Source organism: Sturnus vulgaris, chromosome 2 (assembly GCF_052056855.1).
Source record: "Sturnus vulgaris isolate bStuVul1 chromosome 2, bStuVul1.hap1, whole genome shotgun sequence".
NCBI lineage: Eukaryota > Metazoa > Chordata > Aves > Passeriformes > Sturnidae > Sturnus > Sturnus vulgaris.
In genome coordinates, this window is record NC_142244.1 from 50,622,373 (window position 1) to 50,647,345 (window position 24,973).

At 40.1% G+C, this 24,973-nt stretch overlaps 1 protein-coding gene across 5 annotated transcripts in view; it reads right to left on the reverse strand.

The window, feature by feature from the left end:
- LNX2 (ligand of numb-protein X 2) overlaps positions 1–24,973 on the reverse strand; it is a 59,291-nt gene that overhangs the window by 6,753 nt on the left and 27,565 nt on the right. For all 5 annotated transcript variants that reach the window (XM_014879675.2, XM_014879676.2, XM_088159523.1 and 2 more), the window contains exons 2-8: positions 19,491–20,012; positions 11,463–11,701; positions 10,197–10,396; positions 6,261–6,632; positions 4,631–4,777; positions 2,278–2,455; positions 327–558 (exon numbers count right to left, since the gene is read on the reverse strand). In XM_014879675.2, coding sequence (XP_014735161.2) covers positions 327–558; positions 2,278–2,455; positions 4,631–4,777; positions 6,261–6,632; positions 10,197–10,396; positions 11,463–11,701; positions 19,491–19,891 — 1,769 coding nt within the window. In that variant the 5' untranslated portion in view covers positions 19,892–20,012. The remainder of the gene's footprint in view (positions 1–326; positions 559–2,277; positions 2,456–4,630; positions 4,778–6,260; positions 6,633–10,196; positions 10,397–11,462; positions 11,702–19,490; positions 20,013–24,973) is intronic.

A 24,973-nucleotide genomic window follows, 5' to 3' on the forward strand; every position in this document is an offset into this window, starting at 1 on the left:
CCCTGGTTTTAGATATCCTGTAGAAAGTTACATTACAATAAAACACTAAAAAAGATGAATTGTGTCTGAACAGAAGATTCCACATGAGTAGTTACTATGGTTTGTGAAGGGATAAATCCACTCTATTCATCTTTAAGTTTCCTAAGGGAACACTGTTCCTGTTCACAGCCCAGTTTCTAAGCACACTGCCAACTGAATACAGCCGAGATGGGCAGGCAGAAATAAGGACAGATGTGCTGCAACTAAGCAGGTCTCTGCTTCTTTATGTCTCTTGCAAGACTTAGCTTAAAACACCTAAGAAAGTATTTAATCAATTAATTCCATACCTTGGAAGTCCCAGCCACATGACCCACGAAGGTGACCAGCTGGCATCGTATTCATTTTCACTGATGGTACTCAATTGTTCTTCATTAGCCTGGGGCTGTTCTTCTACAATCTGGACTTCCAGAGCTTTCAGGGCAACTACTGAAGAGGCAGCACTAGCCTTCAGCATGGCCACAGCCTCACTGTGGCTCAGGTTGGTCAGATCAATGCCATTGATGTTGAGCAGCACATCACCTGTTCAAAGCCACGAGGGAGAGCACATGGGTCTCACAGTCCTGCCCACCCACAGCACCTCCCACGCCAGGGCTCCATTCCATACTGGAGTCTTTGGACCTGAGACAGTCTGAACTAACAGACTAATAGCTCTGAAGCCTTTATATTGTCAGTTTGAAACTTTCATCTGTTGAACTTGTATCAAGTTGGATCAGTATAATTTATTTCCACATAACACATACTGTGACTCCTATGTATACTGCCCTGAAAATCTGAAATAGAAATTACTTAAGTACCTCACCAGCTCATCTGCAACTGCTACTGCAGATGCCATGACACAACTGTTTCCAGGTGTGCATCTTGGGTTCACCCTAACTTTAAAAATGGAGAAAGAATGATGGCAGGAACAATGCAGGCAACTCAAAGTTACCAATTATTGTAGACAGGTGAGGTTCCAGAGAGTGCTTTAATTAATCTGGTTTTAATAACTTGCTACTTAGGAGAAGAAAATGGAATTCAAAAACTACTGGAAACAAAACAAAGTTTGTACAAAGTTGGTACAAGACTCAATTAATTCAAAGACAGAAACAGAGCATCCCTACAAAGATAATCTGGAAAGAGTCAAAGCCAGAAAAAGATTTCCACAATTTTAGTTTTACTTTTTTTAAAAGCACCAGGATGAAAACAACAATGTTATTAACCATCCAGTGGCAGACTCCTTTTCACATAATGTCTCCCCAATGAAAGCCAGAAAAACCGGAGCAAAAGTGCAAACACCTGGGTCACACTTGGTTTTTAAAAGGCTTTTCCTCCCAGTAGTATCTGTGGCTACTTTAATGTTACACAATGAAAGGACAATAGTGCTTCTTCTATCAAGTGTGTTTTTCATAGTAGTACAGAAAAAGAAAGCATACCTGCTGGTGTGTAGGTGTAAATCTCCCTTTTTCAGAAGCATAGAAGGATGCTCCCACACTGTTCTTTTAAATGTACAATCTGTGAAGTTTTTTTCCTAAATTTCTTTCCTGAAACATTCTGTAATTGTGTGAAGTGTGAATCGCAGAGATCCCATAGGCAGTCTCTGATTCACATATGACATAATATGTTTTAATCATCAAATCCTTTGCTATCAATTACACAAGATTGCCTTCACCTATGATGACTAACCTCCATCTCCTAATTCTCCTCTTTTCAAAGCCAAGGAACAAGAAAAGGTATTGCAGCACCCCTGAAGACCAGCAAACTCATGCTGCCCCAGAGGACAAGAAAGCTTTTGGGAACCAGGATTAACACTGATTACAGGATTAACAGCTTTTGGGGCAAATTTTGTGTGGGTGAGCTGTGGCCATCAGAGCTTCTCTGCCATTCAGATATTATAGTGGGGAGCAGAGATTTCTTGGACAGAGATTTGGTACAACCCACTAAATTAAACACAAAAACAGGATGTGTCTGCATCAGAGCAGACCCTCAGCTCAGGGGATTATCATCTGGTCTAAAGAATTTAACCATACATTTCCTGATCTTATCCACTTCCCCTGCTATCATGCTGTAAACATCCCCTTCCCATAGAAGGTGAAAGTGCAACACTAAATACTGTATTTCCATTATCGAATCACGAAGAAAAGCATCCATAACCACTTTCCTACATCTGGGAGAAGACTTTGGGACACCACTTGACTCCAGAGAACACAGTGATAAAAAGTAACCAGAGGTAGCCAAGCCACCAGGGAAGTCAAACCCCACCTCGTTTAATCCTGCCGTCTCTTGCCAAACACCCGTGAGGCTGCACACTTGTCACAAAGATGGGCAGTTCGCCACTTTTGCTGCCTCTGCCTCCTGCCACTGTCATTCCCAGAGATTCATGTGGCTCTTTTTTCACAGTAATGTGCTTTTCTTGGCATGTAACACACTGGGAGAGATCCTGTTTAATAAGGATAAATAACATTGTTAAAATTAAGGAAAAAACCAAGCAAACCAAAACCAAAAACCAGAACAAAAGAACTAAATACACCCCAAAGCCACGTTTTGGCACTTTAATAGAACAGTTTAAAAGGACTAAATAGTGGAAACCAGCTTTGGCTGGATTTCTTCTAGGTCAGATCCCTGCCCCCTCCAAAAAAAACCCCAAATCACCAACAAAAACCCCATGGATGTAGATATTTAAACACAGATAGAATGCTTATAAAAGGCCTGTTTTGAAATCTCACCTTAGTTTTTTTTTAACATCCTACACTGGAAGAGGCTAAATTTTAGGACTGCACTAAAAACCATATGGTCAAAATGTCTGGACACAAACCATTTTTGTCAAGATACAAATCTTTTGATGTCTTGGTGAACGTCAGCATTACTTCATTTGTCAGTAGAATTTGCCCCAGAACTACAAAGAAGCTCCTAAGAAATGAAAACATGTGTTTTCATGATGACAGTAAGAGACCCTTTAAAGCCCTTATGCATCCTTTTCTCTTTTGCAGCTGTTATGTAGAACCTCCCAGAGCACAAACTATGGCCAATTGATGCTAATGGCTTGTAATGAGTACCTTGGGCATCCTCCCTAATGATTATAATGAAGACTCAAGCTTGAAACAAGAAGACATCCTATATAAAATTTTCCAACAACTGAATGATGAAGTTCAGCCTGTATTTAGTTCTGCCCAATAAAGAAAACATCTAAATCTAAAGCAAAGTAAATTTTATTTGCCAAAGCCTTTTCCTCAGGCTATTAAGTAAAAGATTCAAACCACTGCACATACACCTGTGGCAGCATCTTAAATTGACAGAATACTTGCAAGGAATCCAAAATAATGAAAGAAATAACCTGGGATATTCTTCAAAGTGTGTATATGCATATATTCTCCTGCCTTCTCTTGACCTCCAATGCCATGTTGCTCTTTCTGACTGGCTCTGCTCCTCACATAGACATTGATCATGGAAGTAGCTATATGTAAACACACTGTGGCTTATACAGACAGTTCAATTCTAAGGCTTCAGGCCTGGCTGTTGCTACACAATCATATAAACATATTTTAAGCCAAAAGGCTTCAAAGCCAACTACAGGTTAATGAGAGAAAGATAATGATATAAAACATGAGAAACGTCCACTTGCTGTTACACGGGACTTCCAACTTTAAAAGAGCCCACAGATAACACTGATCTGTGAGGGAAATCCACTCATCCAACTTTGGATCAACTGTGGTAAGAGCACAGCTCATGCTGGCACATGCAAACTTGCTTCAAGCTCTGACATCATCAAGTTAATTACTGTGTTTGTATGGTCCAGGGCTGTGGCCTGTACCCACAGCCATGGTATTCAGGAGCCTCACCTTTGTCCCTCAGGAGGAAAACAACTTTCCTAGAGCCTCATTTGTTCTTTTCTGAAATGATTCCCACTTTTAATGCGTGTAAGTTTTCCCAACAGAAGTATATGACTCTAAATAGTAAAGCAAATAGAGTGGACAGGTGGAAAGGTGGATTTGTTGACATGGTCAACATAACAATTATTTCATAAAGTCAACTTCTTAAGAGTGACAAGTTGTATTTTTGCATACTTTGATACTAGCATATTTTGCATATTTTGATAGTAGCTTCACAAAAGCCTCTTCATTTTGCCTTTCTTTCCCTGCTTGAGACCCTGCAGTACTCAGCAGCCTTGCAGCCAGGGCTGTTGACTCATGAAGGAGATGACACATCCCTCCAACATACTCTTTATATGCTGGATGATGGGCACCACACCTCTTTCCTGGTTGCAGCCAGCACAGCAGCAACAAAAACTGTAACAGTCTTGAATGACAGCCCTTCCATGCAGGAGTACCACCCGCTGTCTTAGACAAGGCCTAACAACTACAGCTGTATGAGCTCAACAGAACTTGCTTCTTTCACTGTAGTCAGCAAATCCAAAAACATACAGAAAACCTGTTGTGTATCTTTTGTTCCTACTCCAGACATGATGCAGGACTTGAGTACTTAGAAGTCATCACCACTTTTACATTAATTAGTTTTAAAAAAATATATAATCCTTTCTTCTAGCTTTACCTTGCTACACACACCACCACATGAGCAAACCAGTATTTTTTCCCTTTTCAGAAGGAGAAGCACCAACCTTATGTGAGTTAGGTCTGCTGTGAAACAGCTGCTGGGACTGGTGTTGGTGTGAGTTGCTGTTGTGAGTCCCGGTGTCACGGATAATGCTGACTGTCTGTGACTTCAGGGGTCTAGAGATGATCAAGTTCACTCTCTCCCCACTCGCCTGTTTAATACATTAGGTCATCAAACGTCATCAAGTTTGATAGGATATTGATTATTAGAAAGGGAGGAAAACATATGACAGAATGTGAAACAAGACAACCAAAGACCTTGTTTTCCAGTTCCTTTTTAGAGTGCACACTCCCTTACTTGCTTCTTTTTGCAATTCCCCCAAGAATGGAGGGGAAATTAACACCAGAGCTGAAGGAGGAATGTTACTTTTAAATCAGCTAAAAGTCCTTTGACAAAAGGACCATTTCTCACTTTGTGTTACAAAGCTTCAAACACTAAAATTCACCCCTTTCCATTTACAGCCTCTATGAACTCCAGCAACACGTAGCAATAAATGGAAGAAATGCCTATGTGATAGCTCCAAGATCTGCAGCTTTTGATCAAAAGCTCTGAACACCTCTGGTACTTCCCAAAGGTACTTGTAAGAAAGATGTTACATACCAGCATACCATCATATTCTGGATTTTGGGGAATACTGGGAGACCCAATTATCAGATGTTAAAAGAACATCAACTCTTTTTATTGCTGCAAAGCCACACCTCAAAAGGTAAGTTACCCAATGCTAAATTCCAATCACTGTATACAAATATTGGGAAACGGAACTTAAAATTCCCAAGATCGTTGTTATTTCTTTTCAATGCAAGGAAAACTCTTGAAATGATCCCTGAAAGAAGTATTTACTACTCATTTGTATCAGAGTTCTCTATGGGGTGCTTTAAGCAAAGATGACTGTAGGAACATACCACTGGTATATTCCAACTTTCCTAAAAACAGAGCCATTTTCACCAACATCCCATCAGCAGGAAGTAGCAAAGTGCTACATCTGTTTCCTTACAGACTGGGAGAAAGGCATGGAGTACAGGTTTTCCTGTAGGGACACAAAAGGGTCACATGTCACACTGCAACAAGCTTTGGGTAATATTTATGTCCAGAATATAGCCAGACATTGGAAATAGCCCTGTTTTGAACATTCAGAAAATGAGTTGTACCATGCACAACTCGTGGAAAACCTCTATTTGACTTCCCAGCTGCTACCTGTTGACTCTAACATCTGACAAATTACCTTCTTGTTTTAACTCAATTCCATGCACAGGCAAATCAATAAAAAACAAAGTCCACTTCTATAGAGCTTACTGAGAGATTAGAATACAATACATACATAAATAGAATAATAATAACTCTCTTTTTGTCTTCTTCTCTGCTAAACAATAGGGTACTCTCCTGGCTCACATGAGCTGTTTTCTAACCTTCAGGCTGCATTCCAGGGAAGACTAATACATTTTTCACTTCTGAGGAGGTAAAGTTCATCTGGTAGGTACCAAAACAGATCCAATTCTTCACTATTATTTTCAGAACATACATCACTGTAAATTACATTGACACAGGGGTTTTAGGGCTCACACAACGTGTTCTGTTTGGGAGCAGACTCTAGAAATAAAGCCGAGCTAAGGGCTCAGGTAGGGAAAGCCAATCACCTGTATAACTTGAGCAGCAAGCTCGGGCGTGCCGTGCTTCAAGTCGTGCCCATTAATAGCCAGCACGCGGTCGTTACTGCAGAGCCGGCCGTCCTGAGCAGCCAGCCCGCCTTCCAAGAGGTCGAGGATGAAAACCCCGGGCTCGTCTGTTCTGCGCACCAGTTTGATGCCGAGCTGCTCGCTGGAGTCGCGCTTGTGCAGGGTCACCTGGAAGCTGTCCTCCCGCGCGGAGCCCGCCGCGTCCGCGTGGCCGTGCGTGCGGCCGCCGAACCGCCGCTCCCGCAGCACCGTCAGGTGCAGCACCGAGCACGGCTGCGACAGCACGGCTCGGGCGTGGTTGTGCGACACGTTGCTTATGTCAAAGCTATTGACCTGCAAAACAACGGCAAAAAAAGAGTCACAACCGTGTTTGCAGATGTTAAGTCCCGTCCAAAGTAAGTTCATGCGCTGCAAAACCAGCCTTGGAGCAACCTGTATGTCTGAACTTACCATGCTTCCCCTCGTGTCGTTCCATTCTTTCTTGCAAACTCACACTGGATATTCAATCTACAAACTTATTTTTATGCTGGAAAAGATCCTCAACATCATCAAGTCCTAGTGTTAACCCAGCACTGCTACCTCCATCACTGAACCGCGTTTCCAAATTCTACATCTACCTGTCTTTTAAACAGCACCAGGGATGGTGACTCCACCACTTCCCTAGGCACCCTATCCCAATTCTTGACAACCCTTTAGGGGAAGACATTTCTCCTAATATCCAATCTAAGCTTCTCCTAGCACTATTTTCAGGCCTTTTCTCACAAAGGTGACAACATGTCCCCAAAAGTGAACACCTGCCATCATAGGCCAAGGTTTTTATCCTCTTGGTCTCCTATACTTGTCCTCCTTAGATCTGCACATTGTTCTCCAGGAGAACATGGTATGCACTTTCAGTGTCAAGCCCAGCATCACTTAAAACTGCAAAATAATAGCTATAAAAAGAATGCATCCAAATCTCTGAAGCAAGTTTGTGTCTTACAATATGCAGTACTTTCATTATGTGAAAAAAACATTTTTTAAAAACCGAAGTAATGAATAATGAAATTGGTTCATTAAGGCAGTATAAAAAAGGCAGTTGTTCTAATTGTCAAGTCTTAGCATGAACTTAGATTTTCCACAGATTTCAACTAGGCCAGAGTTTCAGACTTATATTCTGTATTACCCAAAATTCACCTATAAATGAAGAACAGATTAAACTTTCTCTACCTAGAACTAAGAACTGTGTTTGTTATATGGCCCATTGATCCAAAGACCAGTAATCTTCAGTCATTTCCTGCACTGAAAAAATAAGAACTGACAGTACAATGAGATTTGGCAGAAAAGAGGAGTATGACAAAAATTCAGCACAAAAGCTGTGTTGCCTTGTTTTGTAAGAAAGGATTCAAAGTTAATGTTAGAATTTCATCCTTAGCCTTGGTGGAGGAACCCCTGCCCCACGATTTCAGCAGACAGAAACGAACACCAAATGGTCTATACTGATTGATGTGCCTTACCTAAGCCTTTTAATACTCCCCCCATGGCAACCTAAATAAGTAAAAAACCAAACATGCAGCTTCTCACCATCTAACAGCAATATTAAAATTATAAAAATATGCAAAGTAATCTATGTACAACAGCTGCCACATTTACATCTGAGTAACACATCTGAGCTGAGGGGCTCCCAGAAGTCTGTGCCGAAGCATTTGGCTGTGGTGGTTTCTGATGGTGAAGGAGGACTGCACCCTCCCTGAGACACCTCCAGCCCAAAACCCAGCACTGCTGCTGGCAGCATCATGAGCTCAGACAGAATCACGGTGCTGTCCTGCTCTGCTACTGCCCTGAGACTGGCTGTAACCCTGGGCAGAGGGAAAAGAGGCACAGCTAGGAGAAAGAACATTTAGAACTGCCTCCTGCAAAAACCACCAAGGCCCATCCATCAGAGTCTTTAAATTAAATCTATTTTTATTTTTAACTGTAGCTAGCTAAAGTAAATACATAAAATATGGGAGTACTCAAAGGGCACAGAAGAACATACACAATAAAATGTAATTCTTCTTTCTATAAGGCAGTTTAAAATTTCAGAAGAAAATAGCCTTAGCACTTCTTGGGCTAAGAGATTCTCATTAGGACATGCTTCACATGAATTACAGTCACAGTCCAGCACAAAAAAGAGACGATTTGTAGAGCACTTTGAAAATGTTAGGCACCTATCTGTACCTTGCAGACAACACAAGCTTTTATGTAGCTGTTACTAAATGCTGTTCCCACAGCTCTTAAAAGGGTAATACTTCTTCTTTGACTGGGCAAGAAAATGCTGAGTTTGATGTCACAGTCCTTTCTGGCTCTTTCTTTTAGACCTTTACAGCTCAAAAAAGCCCTGGAAGACATTTTCAGAAATATCCAGCTAAAGTGTGCATTCTGAGCTGCACCTAAGTGCACCTAATTACAGATGGCAGAGATTGAACCTGATCATTTTAATACAACAGCTCAGCACCTGCACAGGTAAATTCAAAGAAATAAAGATATTCTATCTCCCCAAAAAATTTAGGTTTTACCCTCTTTACCTCTCCCTTGGCATGAGAGAAGGACTTTCATCTTAGCACTCAGCATCTGACAGCCCCACTGCCAGGCTGTTGATAGGGAAGACTCACTGCAGCTAGTAAATTCCTATTTACAGTCAATTCATTGCCATTTATGGCTTTGGAAACTGTAACTGACACCTGCCCAAACAGCAGGAATTTCCAAAGCTTCACTGGAACTCAAGCTCCCTATTCTGTCAAACAAGTAGAGCCCTTAGTATAAAAATAAATGAGGCAGCATTCAATCAGTGTCTGCAATTACTTGTTGAAAAGGCAACATCTTGGAAACCTCTTGGGTTGTTTTCTTGGCCAGCCACTATGCTTACACTCCAAGAGAGGAAAAAGGCACATTTCTCAAAAGAGACTTTATTTTCTGAAGTGCAAGCTAATTCTATGCCAAGGGTAACTACTGTATTTAAGCTACGTCTATCGGCTTGATTTCAAAACAGTAAAAGAAGAAGGCTTACAACTACATTTGGACTGATCTTAGGCTGCCAGATCAAAAGCAAACATTCTTACTGAAGTAACTTTGAATTTACAGTAATATATTTGTTTCAGGTGGAATGATTAAAAATAGAAGCTGGATGACTGTTCTGTTTATGCAGCACTCAGTTACTGCCATTCTTAAGTGCAGTATAAACAACTCCTTCCCCTAATATAAAAACTAAAACTTCTAAATTAATAGAATTTGGTCTTTTTCTACTGCCTGTGGTTAATTACTTAAAACCAAAACAAAAATACACACTCGCTCAAAACCAACTTACATTTTGTTATTTTTTTCCTTAAATACTTCAAGCACCTTGCTTTAAATCCTTCCACTGAAGCCTATCACTGAGTCTTTCATGCATACTGAAAGATGCTGGTCAACTGCCTCAGCTTTTGGAAGGCAAGAGTGAAGTCAGATTAAAATAACAGTTTAAATGAAGCCAGCCTTACAATCCACAAATTGCTTTTTACATAGGACAAGTTACGCCAACTTGCTAGCCAGAAATAACCTTGGGCTCCTTTGGAATGCATGCATAAAGTTGAAATAAGGACCAAGTCCCCACAGCATTTAAAAACAGAAAAATAAACTTGTATTTTAAAAGTTGACAACAGATGCTAGGGAGGAAAGATAATTCCAGGGAATGGTCCGACAAACAACATAAAGCACGATAGCCAAAAGTGCTAGAACAACAGGCTCTGCTCTGAATATTAATTTGCTTCCCAGCTGATAATTGCAAAGCTAACATTGACACAACACAGTCTGACAAGGAAAATCTTCCATCTCATTTTAACAACAATTCTGCAAGGAGCGAATAGACAGCAAGCAAACAGAATATGTAATTAGATTCCATACTTGAAGTATTTGGTCTCCAGCAAGAAGTCTTCCATCTCTGGCAATGATCCCATCTCGATAAACCTCTTGAATGACAATGTTGATCAAAGGTGTTTCATTGCCACCCACTATGCTAATTCCTAATTCAATATAAGGATTGGACCGATGAATTTCAATAGTAGTGATCTCTCCTTCAGGCAAGGTAGGTGGCTGTTGATTTGCTGCCAATTATTTTTAAAAAGAAAGACAATTAATATATTTTCTACCTCATTCACTTCCAATAAAATAAATCACAAAAAGATAACGTAGACAGGCCACAAAGCAGCAGTTTATCAAAAAACTAAACCAGTGCAAATGGATCAGTTCCACTACTTGTTGAAACCCCTAGCTTATTAGAAAGGAACTAATGACTTAGTAGCATCCATGCTTGCTGAAATGGGGTAATTTGGATTGGAATAGGATAATATTTTGAACCCTTCAGATCCCATCCTTTATAATAAATTTCATATCATTCATTCGGTCACCTGGGGATTTGCATTTGGTGATGACAACAACAACAACGTGTTTTAGGGGTTACCCCGCAAATAACCTCTCTGTCTTGCAATTGCATGAGGAGCTGCTATTGAGTTACTGGGTAAACTGAAGGAGCCCATTTCTGAAGCAAACATGGAGACAAACTATGGAGGAAAAAGGCGAATGCTAAAGGATGGCAAATACAGAGAAGAAGAAAGGGGACAGGACCACCTTCCTCTGTGGTAAGGCTCAGCACTTCCTCTCTAAAATCCCAGATGCTAAAGGTGTTACTGCTCATTCGGTGCAGATGAGTGCAGGGGTAACTCAGCTGCCTTTTTGCTCGAGCAGGACAGCACTTCATGTGTGAGAAGGCTGCTGATCCAGTTGTGGGGAAAGGGTGAAGAGGGAAAAACAAATTTCATCTTGGAAAACAAAACTTTTGTAATTTTACAGAAGCTACACTCCTTCCATGCCACTTGTGAGGCCAGTCCCACTAACAGATTAACATGAACTACTGTACCATGACACAATAAATAACGATACAGTACCACACTAGCCATCACACACTCTGAGATATTTCTTTCCTTCCTGCGACTTTATTTCAGTTATAAACTTGCACATAATCAAAACCTACTAATATTTCTCCAGAAATTGCAAAAGAAAAGAGCCAAAGATGAAGATGCACATTCACAGTTGGTAAGAGACAAAAGCTCTGACACCACAAATGTTTCCACATCTGATAAAAGAGACTTGAGAAGATAAATGATGACATACTGTCTGCTACTGTGCTCTCCTCAAAAGGCGGATTGTCGATGCCGGGCTCGTCTGTCCAAGAGGGCAGGGCGGGTGAGGTAAAGCTCGGCTCAGCTGGCACTATTCCCTGCTCAGGGTCTGGAGATAAACTGCTGGGCTGCTCCGGCCCGCCAAGACCACTCTCGCCCTCTGCTTCTGCTTGCAGCTTGCTTGCTTTCCTTCTCTCCAGAGCAACTCTCCGATGAGAAGCCCCAGGACACCTGTAAAGACAACACTGACATCATGCTTCAAGCCTGCAGCCCTGCTTGTAACACAAAATGCCCAAGTACTTCATCGAGTTAAATCAGTCTTCTTCAAAGCCACAGCTCTAAACACAGCATAAAAAATTATTAAATACGCTAAATTTTAAGGCCAAAACATGTTTTAGTCGACAAAACCCCAATACTGCTTTCTTCACAAAGCTTCTACTAGGTAGTTTTTCGGCCATGAAGTCAATGTGCTGTAATATCTTCTGAATGTGGACTTACTCTGTTATCACAGAATGGTTTAGGTTGGAAAAGGCCCTAAAGACCATCTAGTTCCAAATCCTCTGCCATGGACAGAATCACATTCCACTAGAAGGTTGATTCTGTACATTTCAGTTTCTGGAAGATAACCTGCTGGAAAGATTAAACAGGATGGTCAAAAAAATCCACATAAGAGAAGTCCTGTTCCAAGACACAACTGGAGACCCAACGAAGCCATCTCCTTTCACCTTACTAAGCCAAAAGAAATAAATATCATATTTTCCTGGGCTCATTCAAAGGAGGAAAGAGATTAAAATTTCACTTATTTTGCAATCTAAGTGTTAAAATACTGAAAGAAAACTCTGCTTCCTCTAGAAACCTGTATGAGAGGTTGAGCAAAAGTAACAGCTCTATTCATCATCTCTTGGCCCAATAGGTGTTCTCATCTCCCTCCTGTCTCCTTTCTTTTCTGACTTCACATAGGAGGTGCAATTTTTGTTTCCCTTATGCAACAATGCTCCCTTAGCATTTGATGCTTTTCACTACAGAATCAGTTTTGTAAGTTTCCATTACTCTCAATGCAGTATTTGTTTTTGCTTATGTTTAAAAACCTACAATAGTTTATTACAAAAAAGGGCCACAAGGTAGCAAATGTACGGAAAACCTTCATTTATCGAATTGTATTAAACTTATGTGCACATAATTAGATGTGGACATCAATTTTATATCTGCCTCTGTGACAGTTTTGCCAGTGTCTGATAAAACACTTCTTACAGTATTTAACGTCCCTAAATTTACTGCTTCTGAAGCTGCTGACCACCTAAAAACACTCATACTGTAGCAGTGTCAGAAAAAAAGGAGCCACTTTCTCTAAAGGATTCAGTGTTTGGGAACTTGGCAGATCGTTATAACAAAAGAAGAAATTATTTATTCTTGCAAGAGAAGAAATGTGTTAACAGAGTAAAAGACAGCAGAAGCCTAATGACATCCTAACTTATTAAAGCAGAATGTTTTGAGAATCACAATTCTGTTCTGACATTCTGTAAAATGAAATTTGGTAATTACATGGTTAGACTGTTTCAGCATGGATTTTGAAGATAACCTGCTAACAAAGTTTTCAGATCCAAAGAATGTTGATAAAGCTTTTGTAACCCCCAGCCACGTTATACATACATAACATTATATATATATATATATATATATATATGTCTCTGAAAATACCTTTTTTCTCTATTTAATTATATACATAGAATCATAGAGTGTTTATGGTTGGAAGGGATCTTAGAGATCATCTAGTTTAAACCCCCCCTGCCACAGACAGGGAACACCTACTAGACCAGGTTGCTCAGGGCCCCATCCTGCCTGGCCTTGAACACTTTCAGTGATGGGGCATCCACAGTTTTTCTAGGAAACTTTTTCCAGTGCCTCGCCACACTCACAGTACAGAATTTCATCCTATTATTTAATATAAATCTATCCTTTTTCAGTTGAAAGCCATTCCCTTTAACCTATCACTACATGACCTTATAAAAAATAATCTCCAGCTGTCTTATATTCCTTTTAGATACTGAAAGGTGCTGTAAGGCCTCCCCAGAGGTTTGTGTTCTCCATGTTTAGAAGAATAGAAAAAGGTAACCCAAATATTCTTTGAAATATGCATAAAAACATACATTAGAAACAGTTCATATTATGTCACGATGCATTTCAGAAATAATTCCTTGGGGCTTTTCCCAAAGCAACTGCTGATCGTTTTGTTCTTCAAAGTTAAGCAAGTGTAAGCAGGAAAGATGAAAATTATTTGAAAGGTTTTGCTTTGTGAAAACATTTCTCTTATTTTAATGATGGAACACAACTCTATTTCTTGGCTTTGCCCAGACAGTATTTATTACAGTAAACCACTGGTATAGTGGGACTGATTGGCCAATATATCTGTCTGGTGGCCAGACACACAATTACAGGTGAAAACCAGCAGGAAATTTCTATCATTGACCATTTCACAATGCAAACCTCAAAACAACAGTCCCAAGAGACCAAGAAAAGGAGAGATGCTAACACCTCCCTCAGTATTTCTAACATACTTTAACTTGATGGGTTAGCCTCATGCTCCCTCAAATCTTAATGCTGGCAAGATGAAAAAAAAGAAAAAAGGAGAAATCTACAACATCACTCACTTCTGCAGCAACACAGCAAGGGGTAAATGCTCTTGCAGAGAAAACCTGTTGTCTGCTGGGAGCTCAGACAGACATGCTCTCCTCCACACTGATTCACAAGAAATTAGGACAAAACCACCCCAAACCGTGCCCTTGATGTACCTGAACTGCTGTGCTATAGAAGTAGTGATTTCTCAGCAAAGAGGTGAATAAACAGTTCAAAACCAACACTGTCTCAGAGAACCAAGCTTCAATCCCTCTGAGCCTGACAGCAGAGTCCAGCCTTACTGAACTACATCCATGAGCCAGACGCTTCCTCAGATACCTCCTACAAACCACTGCACTGTTGCTCACTCTGACTCAGCCATCTCATAAGGCCCGAGGAGCCCAAAGGACCTGCTCGAGGTGGCAAAGCACACATTAGAGTTTTGGGGTTTTTTAAGCTGTGTCAAACCAGGACAGCACGAAACTCATCCCTGGAAGTGTCCTATTTCTGTCAAAGCCTTCTAAACCACAGTCAGGTCCTCCTCCACCCTCCTTCACAGAGCACATTCTCCCATCATTACCTGGCAGCTGATGAAAGTCATCACACAAAATATAAATAGATTTGAGGTTTATTTTGGCCAATGATGTTTAATTATAATTTCAAAAGCTAGTACCAAGAAATGTAAACAGCCTCCTGAGCACACACCTACTCAGTTCAGTGGAAATCCTTTTGTGCAGCACTGTATGAGGCAAAAAAGGGCAAAACTCCACAGATTCTTCCCCAAATTAACCAGTAATTGTAATAGACTCTGAATTTCAGTCGAATTCAGTGCAATGGCATTGCCAGGAAAGTAGCAGTCTAATGGAGATACTAATTCATGGGATGCCAGCTCCTAGGTCTTTAAACACAGCATGCCACCTACCAAACAGCAAAGCCCTGTATTGGTATTCAAGCACATCTCTACGGAGATTTTTTTCTTTCCACTTGCAACATAAAAACATTTTTGTTGGCAGTAAGAATGTATTATTCACGAACAGCAAAACCATACAGCAGTTGTAACACTTAAGAACCAATAAATCTCTAGAGGTGCACACTTTCACTAATACCAAGTATCTGGGATAAAGAGCATTTTGGACTAAACCTTTTAACAAGTTTTGTACACAGATGGGCATCTTGTGATCAAAACAAGCTTTGAAGATTGGATTCCTTTACTCATAAAAACATTCTCATAAAACAAATTGCATAAGTAAGGGTTGAATTCAAACGTAGAGAAATGGTATTTCATAGCTAACTACAAAGCCAGAATATCTTGTCTAGGAGCAAGAACAAAGGCAGGACTACTTTAAGAATTTTTAGAAATTCTTTAATTTCCTTCATGAATCAAGATGCTCAAGAGTAAGACTCCAAATCAAACTATTCTATGATAATAGAAAAACTATGATAGTAGTAAAACTACTCAGCTAAAGCGACTGAGTAATGTTACTTAATGGGAAGATTGAAGGGCAGTTATTCTAGAGATGTGAAATTAGCTTCTGCTTATATTCAGCTTTTTCCTCTACCCTCTTCAGCACCAGCTTCGGCTCAATTCTGGATGGTGACAAAGTAGCTTTTACCTTCAATTTTTCTTAATTCATATCAGACAGAGAAGAAAAATGGATCTTCTTGTTTGGTGGGTTTTTGTTGTATTTTTTACAGCCAAGTCTGCTGGATTTCTCATTTAAAAGCTGACTTCTTGGAACACTAGCAGCAATCCCTCTTTGCTGATAAAAAGAGCTTTCATACAAAATTAAGATGTAGTTTACAGGGTATTTCTGCAGAATAACAGTAGGAGCTTGAAAAACACATTTGCTCACTGACTACTGAAAAGAAAGAATTCATTGTAACCTAAGCCATCAGCTTCTGCCCAGTCTAGTGATTTGATAAAAGCAAACACACTAAGTAACCTCAAACCAGTTGCACTAAATCACTTTCCAAGCAGGAGCTGTATTTAAGCAAAGACTGCAAAGAAGCAACCAAGTGCCTTTGCTATTGCTCATAAAACTTTGCCAGCAAAGTGACCTTAAGCAGTAATTCTGGCAAGATTTACAGCCGCAATTCAAAGTAAAACCTGGTGCTGCTTTGGAAAGTTAAGCATCTGGGTGTTAGTTTCTCTTTTGACAGGAAAAAAAAAAAGGAAGGGAAAAACAAAGTCGGGAAATTGAGGCACCAGGAGTTATCTAGGTTTGGGAATCAGAGAAGACTAAAGATAAATAAAATAAGAGTGACTTTGTTTCATACTTCTCTCTCCCACCCAACAATGTGAGAAGCTTACAAGGAGTCAAGTGGCTTCACAGCAGAAAACAACCACGTAGATATTGTTTACCTTTCCAGCTATGGCTGGAGTCCATAGGACATGTAAAAACTGTAAGGATCTGTTGCCTATCCACTTATTCAAAAGAAGGTTAAATCCCAGAGATCCTCTTCACTTCTGGTGCTCCAAAGTGCCAGGCAGGGACAGTGCCTGCAGCTAACATGGGAGAGGGTGGGAAGAACAGGGCTCACCAGCACTGTCATAAACACAAAATACCTGGGATTGCCATGATTTTTAATGATAAACTTCTGTACCTTTGTAACTTGTCTTCCTATGGATTTTTTTACTCTAAACCCATATATTAAGCATGCTGAGCAACACACAGTGAATAGCTCAACTGTTTCTTCAATTCCAAAAAATGCAATACTATATAAAGTCCAGACTTAATTGGACATAAAATTATCTGCAATCTTACCCAGTTGGAAAAATGTCTCCCTCCAAAATGGTAACTTAAGCTACCATAGGGAAATACAGGAAGCAAAAGCTAAAGCCCAACTCAAAAGCAATAAACACAATACTCAACCCTTTCATTATAAAGTTGTAAGAATTTCACAGTATGTCTTTGTACAATAGACTTATTTTACTTCTGAATAACCCATAAGAATTAACTCAGTTAAAATCGTAAAAATCTTATTAACTTTTTGTCAGATTTTCTTCTCATAACTTTACCTTTGATATTTAAGAAATCACAGAATCACAGCATTAACTAGGTTGGAAAAACCTTTGAGATCATAGAGTCCAAACATCACCATGTCAACTACACCATGGCATTGAATGCCACATCCAGTCTTTCCTTAAACAACTTACTTTGCCAAACATTAACAAGTTTTCTATACCAAGTGACTGAGAAACAGTACAACATGACTCATATGGTTCTTCCCTTTAAATCATATTACAACACTGTGTTTAACTTTAAAAACCAAGTTTGCAAGTGAATATAATGAAACTCAAGAGTTGGAGAAATCAGGAATATTTTCTTTGTGCAATGAGGTATCATGGAGTGCAATTAGTGACTGTGAAGTAATCAGGTTTGTGTCTGATGCCTCTCATCTCCTCGTGGGAGCATCTTGCAGTAATGCTCCTTACATTCTGAGGCACCTGGTGGATACAATGACATTTTCTTCCAGCTTTTATGCTCAAATGAAGTCAATAAAAAACCACTGGAAAAACCCTGGTGTGAAGGTTTTTAGACAGCGAAAATTAACCAACCATACTGCTTTCTTTAGAAACACAAACCAGTTGATGTAAAGGCTTGTTGAGACTGGTTTATATTAATCAATGCTGACAATTACAATAATACTGAATTTTGTATTACTTTCCTAAATGTAATGATCAGTAGTAGAAGTTTACTAGATTCACTAATCCACATAGAATTAAATTCAAACTATGCAGTTGCTGCCATCATTTATGTCAGCAATGCTAATTTATAGGTGCTCAGATGTTTGCAAATAAACTTAATTGAAAACTGTAAATCACCATATATTCAAAACATGTATCAGCCAAGATAACCAAGACAACAGAAGGAATTGAAAATGAGCAGCCTTCTGCAACTGAAAGCTTTTTTCCAGCCGACAAACAGGAAAAGCCTGTGACTCAGCTCACTTGGATTCCACGACAACCTTGTGCATTAAGCAAATGGATATTTCATGTATACTAAAGGAGTGCATACATAGTGTTCTATGTACAAACAAATTACATGACCCTGTGGTAAACAGCCCTAATATAATTCAAAACAGTGTCAGCCAAGGAAAAAGGACTGAAGAGGTGAGGGATATGACAGTGGGAAAGCAGAAGATGAATCAAATACTTAGCAGTAGTCCTGCTAGCATTTTGCCTTTCATTAAAATCGAATCAGTTAAATATCAGGATTATAAATCATAAAACAGTCAGGCCTCCTCACCACTCCAAGTCATCATATAGATCAGAAACTACTTGCCACAAGTAAACAAGCAAGTCCTTAAGCTAACACAGAAGCTATGTGGAGAATTTGAAAAAAAAAAAGAAGATAAAAACCTAGAGAGAAAGGCTCCTAACATGGACACCATACAACAACAACCAAAAATACCCAGGCAGCTCCATGCTCACCACTGTCCACAGGGCTGCTGCATGTTCTGCATGCCCAAAGTCCTCCCAGCCTCTGAATCCCCAGAAGCCTTCAGGATGTGTGGAAAAAGGAAGAAGGCACACTGGAAATACGAATGTGAACAAACAGTTTCCAAGGCAGGTGGTGTCTGTCTTTTTCCTTTTCTCTGCAGGCACACCCACAGCACACACAAGCTCTCAATCTCCTCTGCAATATCACTCTCCACCCAAAGACAGTCTCCAAGAGTCTCCAAATGGACAAAGACCAAGACTTGGAAAGAAGTCCATGGAGTTGGTCCATGCACCTCTCAAATGAGCCTTTCTGTCCATGTCACCAGTGTCCCTGGACTGGACAGAGGGCAGGCAGAGAAGGCCCACCAGTCCTGAGAGATACTGTGTCCATCTGCCTACCTCAAAGCAGGATCAATTCTGATATAACTATTCCTGATGAAAGTTTGTTTAACATGTTCATAACACTTCTAAAAATGGGGAATGGACAACTACCACCTAACCAATCTATGCCAGCGCCTGACCATTATAAAGCTTTCTCTACTAAAATATGACCTTGATCTTCTTTGTTCCTACTGCACTAGTTCTCTCCTCTCTGCAGACAGAGTTCGCATATCTCTCATTTTCCCACTCCCTCAGCCTTTATTCCCCTACTGTAATCAACTGCCACTGTATTTTATTTTCTTGATAAATCATTTTCTTCAGATCTCTAATGATCCACGTCATTCTCCCTATGGCTATTACTAAGCAGCCTTCACTATTTTCTGGTGTGATATACAAAAAAGGGTAATCCAATGCATTGCCTCTGCACAGTTACAGACTGACCATTTCCTAGGGTCTTCTGCTGTGAATTTAAAAGCCACTACCATCTCTCCACCCGTCTCCTGCCCACAATTTCTACTGCTACACAAACTGGCCACAAACAAGCCTCGGGGAAAATGCAATGCAAGCACGTGCAGCACTCACCTGTTTTTAAGATGTGCCGCCAGGTCACATCGCTGCATCACTTCCTGACACACGGAAGAGAAGGGGCACAAAACAGCGAGCTTGTCTAACAGTTTATGAACAAGGATGCTCGATTTTTTGCAGAGTTTAAAATGGAGTCTTTTTCGATCCAGTGGGCAGAAATCCTTCTCCTGCAGAAAGTTCCTTAGGCACTTGTAGCAGAAAGTGTGTCCACAGGGAGTGTCCAACGGCTGCAACAAGGGCTGAAGGCAAATGTGGCACACCAAGTCATCATCCACTTCGTTCTGGTAGTTGTAGAGATGGTTCTCCCTTGTCCAGTGCTGCTGGCCACACTCAAAGCACAGAGGGTTCAAGGAGGCATTCTGCTCAACTGCAGCCATGTCGTCACCTGTAGTCCCCATTTTACAGCTAAGAAGGCTGACAGATCCTTCTCTTCCTTCTCATAGGATGGGGATGCTCATGTAAAGCTCACAGCGAAGCGACTGCTTCCAGGGTGACTTATATATGCTCTTCAGTCATTTTCTGCAACACATAAAGAAATCGAAATTATTAATTTTACAGGAAATATGGAAGGTCTCTTCAAAACACTTGACTTCTGGGTTTACCAAAATACATTAGCAAGATAGAGCAAGGGAATATTCCTGTTTTCTGTAAGTTTGTCATAGAAAAGAACAACAAAAAATCTACAAGTATGAATCCTTTTATAACACAAACATTTTGTGGTTGGTGCAGTGCAGTCTTCACCTGCAAGATGACCATTTTGTGACAGCAAGGACACCACATTATGCATTGTCACAGCAGAAGCATGCAATTAGCATCTGGCACAAAAATACCCTATTGTGGAATGATGGTTATATGATCAAATAATTAAATGTGTTTTTTAATATGACATAATTTTAATCTAGTCCTACTCTGGTTTTAGGATTTTGACTATACAGAATATTAGGTTATTAGTAACGTTCTAAATACACTTCATTAAATAAAATAAAGTTAAATAAATAACAGCAAACGGCTTACCCTGGTTCATTCCATTAGTAACATTGCAGATATACCATCACTTACTTCTAAGTTTTCTCTGTGCATTGCTACACAGTAAGAAGGACAGACTCCATCCAGTATGCCCCATCTGATTGAGTACAGAGGTCAGTAATAAAAATATGGAATAAACTAATCATATGAAACGACTGGTTTCAAACAACTCACTTGTTTTGCTTTTTACCTAACGAAGTTACAGCACACTCAGTGTGGCAAGAAAGGACTCTAGGTCTGTCAGCATGGATTTATTTTCTAAACATTTTATGTTATTAAACTTTGCTCCTCTTAAAATAGCTGCTTGGGCAGGAAGTTGTGCAGCCATCAGTCTGCAATTTCAAACACTAAATCCTTTTCCCTCCCAACCTTATTTACCCTTCTCTCCCTTACAGAATCACACTGCTTGACACACGTAGCATGATAATTTAGAAAATAAAACAGATTTTCTCACAGTCTTAAGACACCTCCATATTTGTTAGTTTTGGTAAATGCTCTCACTTGTGGGGGGAGAAAAAAATAAAATTTGAGCAATGCTTGCTTTGTACCTAAATTCTTGACTGCAATTCAGCAAGCAACACTCACGACAGAGACTGTTTTCTAGCAGAGCAGTAGAAAAGATACAGAGAAATGAAAACTAGTAGTCCAGGTATCAGCCCATCATCTTTATTTCTGACTGTTGAAATGCAGTTCTAAACATATATTCTGAAATTCACATGGAACACATACATTTCTCCATGTCTAACTTTTTACTAGATTCCCTATTTTGATTTTTGCCCCGTAACCTCACACAGTCAAGCTCAAGACTTAGAGCACATTTTACAAGGATTATTATCTCTTTTGACGCAAAAAGGATTAAATAGTAATTTGTAATCCAGGCTTCTGTTCTGCCATGGAAATTGATGCTCATCGTTGCCTTGTCTCGTAGTAGATAACGTGCACCTTCTGGAAAGGATTTCACAAAGGAAGAGCATACCAGTTCTTTGTTGCTGGAGACTAAGAACGCAAAATGAGACCCCAAAAGAGATTAGTCAAAAAAACAGTCTTAAACATATTATATAAGAGCTCAAAGATTGGAGAGCAGATAAGGAAAGCAGCGCACGGGGCCCTTGTGCTCAAACCACAGCTCTCTCGCTCTGCATTCATGCTGCTGGATTAACACAGAAGGGATGCAACCCATCTAATGGCTGGTCTTTATGTAATGCAAAATAAACCAGATAAATGCTCTAGAAAAACACAGCACTGATTAGTGCCTTTAGCAAATTATTCTGACAGTCAAGGCACCAGGGGAGGAATATATGGCACGAGTTGTATTCTACCTGGGGGTACATGCAACACCAACAAGCCCCGCAGAGCAAACTGACACAGAACAGGCAGCAAAAACCACTGTATGAGTGTGCTGCCCAAATTGTAGACCTGTTCCTACTACTGACTACAACCAGCACTCTTCCTCCTTCTCCAAGCAACCAAAAACCCAAGAAAGGACCAAGTCCTGATACGCAGAATCATAAAATACTCTGAGTTGGAAGGGATCCATCAGGACCATCAAGTCCAACTCCTGGCCCTGCACAGGACACCCCAAGAATCAAACCATGTGCCTGAGAGCACTATCCAAACACTTCTTGATCTCTTGTCAGGCTGGTGCTGTGACCACTTTCCTGGGGATACCATTCTAGTGGTCAACCATCCTCTGGGTGAGAAACTTTTTCCTGATATCCAACCTAAACCTCCCCTGCCTCAGCTTCATGCTGTTTCCTTGAGTCCTGTCACTGGTCATGAGGAGTGTGGATATTGGTATTGTCCCTCCACTTCCCGCCTTGAGCATGCTGAAAATCATCAGTGAGGCTATGGAAAAACCCAACACCATTCTGTGCACTACTGTAACAGAGATCCAGTCAGGACTCCTGAGTGTGACCATCCCAAATTCACCTCTTTGAAGGCTTCTAGCATTTCTAACATTTGAAGCCTATGTAACTCACATGGCAGTCTGTGACAGAGCATGAGTCTGTGCCATACAGTAAATATACCCATGAGATACTTTGACCTCCGTAACTGGCTATGGTCAAAGATCTATATGGTGCAAATCTGCACTTGTCTTTTAGGAGGTTGTAATTAAAGCTTTTTTTACATTAAAAATTTTAACAAGTTCCTTTAAATTTTGAAAAAAATGTAAAACCAGAGAAGTTATTGAGCAATCAGGCATTCGCTGCCATGTAAAAAATTGTAATGACAAGCCTTCTCTCTTAGGAAAGGAATACCCAGAGACAGGCTCTATTTAGTGTCATCACAAGACCTTGACACAGGCAGTCACTCTACTGCCCACCGCTGCAGAAGGTGAGCAGACAACCTGTTCCTATGGTTGACTCATCCCAGTGTCTGAATGCTGCTGATGCAGGGACAAATGCCCTGGGCTGTGCTTTGCTGCAGAGGTGCTACCCCAGGCCAGAGACAGGCTGTTCCTGGTGGCAGCCAGCATTGCCTCGGTGCTGCCACTGCCCTGGTTACTTAAACCATCAATAAACGCCATATAACTAAGCCCACCACCTCTTCTGCAGCTGACGAGACCACCCTTCCACCACCTCTCTGCCAGCAGAGCTGTGGAAGAAAGTGAATTACAGAATGAAGATTCAAAAGAAAAAAAATCTCACTCCCACCACAAAAAAACCACCCCTAAACCAACATAAATAAATAAATAAATAAACCATCACTCCGAGAAAATAAAATTTTTAAAAATCGATTTCTTTACTTTCACACTGCTGTGCTGTACTTGGGGCAAGCACATTCCATGACCGAGGAAAAAATCACCAGGATTTTTATTGATCATATACTGTGGCTGCCTAATTATTAATCTCATGACATTTTACTGTCTGTTCCCAGAGCAAAATATCAACTTATTTACAAAGTTGACAAACACAGAGTTTGTGTTCTGAGCAACAGCGGGGATGACAGGTCAGGTCAGGTCAGGTCTAAATTTCCCTGATATAATGTACTATATTCCTGAAATCCAAAATACCAGAGCACTGCCATTTATACCACCCTACTTCAACCTTCTTTCTGCATCCCTTATATTATTTTCTGTATCTCTTATCACAGCAGATCACCAGCTCCACAGGATGATAACAGCCCAGGAAAGCTGCAAACAGGAAAAATAACTAGAATTATAAAAAATATGAAGTGGGTAAAAGAGCCAGCCAGGCCTGCTATTCAAGTAATATAATTCCCTAGAAAATAATTTTCCCAGGACCTCATTAAAACAGTCAAATAGTGCAGGTGGTGCCCTGCTTTCAGTTTTAAATTACAATCCACTTGGGAACTGGGCAACACTGGACATCCAACTGTGCAAATTTTTATTTTAGTTTTTTAAGTGGAATGTGCACAAGAGCGATTTTACACTGAAAAAGGCAGCCTTATCCTTAGGTCTCCTCTAGTTCTGATTTATTCATTCAAAGAACATTCTCTGAAGAAGCTCAACACATTTTTACAAAAGCATTAGATATCAGGCTTTATACCTACATCAGATTTCACAATATTTATTCCTTCTGTCTGAATGGGTGCTATTAAAAAAACCAAACAAACCACAAGCAAACTGGAACTGTAACAGTAAGTTAACATTTTACCTGTAGTTGTCTTTACATAAGTCACAAATAATTAACACTAGTTCCAGTTTGAAGTTAATGGAAACATGTATTTTGCAATTAATGCTCTCAGAGATTTAAGCAATCTATTTCTAAATTATCTTATTAAAATCCTATAGATTTACAGCCCATTAACTGACTGTTCAAAATTTTACAAAAAACCCAAGAATACCCCAGAAGTAAACAACTATGCAAAATATCCATCTTACCAACTAATCTCTTTTAAAATTACTTTTGATATAGCCCAATTTTCTATTTTGTTTACAACTGTCTATGCAATTTTCTCAACCAAAAGCACATGTCAAAAGAACACCCTGAGATGAATGACACCCTTGTTCCTTTGGAGGAACTCTCTAACCAGAGGGATGTGCTTGCATGGATATCTATTTAACCACTGAATTGATGATTAATTTCTTCTGTGTAATTTAAACCAGCTGCAAGTGAAAAACTGTCCACTTGTATTTTCCCCTCGATTAAAGGCCACTGGGTATTGGTTGCTCCTTCTCTTCACCCCAGAGGAGATGAGATCCCAAAATTTTGCTGCCTGCTGGTATCACAGGAACACCTTCCCTACCCCTCTCCAGTGTGGCAAGGGAGCATATGGAAAAAATTATAACAGCTATGGCGAAGGCTTCATGTGACCCTAAATTCAGGCAGTCCTGTCCTGGCAACACAGATTTGACCTTGAAGAGCAATACATAACACACACCAATCAATAACTCTGAACAACAGCACAGTCGTCACCCTGGATATCAGGAAAGGTTGGTTTAATTTTAAAATGTCACAGGATTTCCACAATCTGTTCTCCACGGACAATAG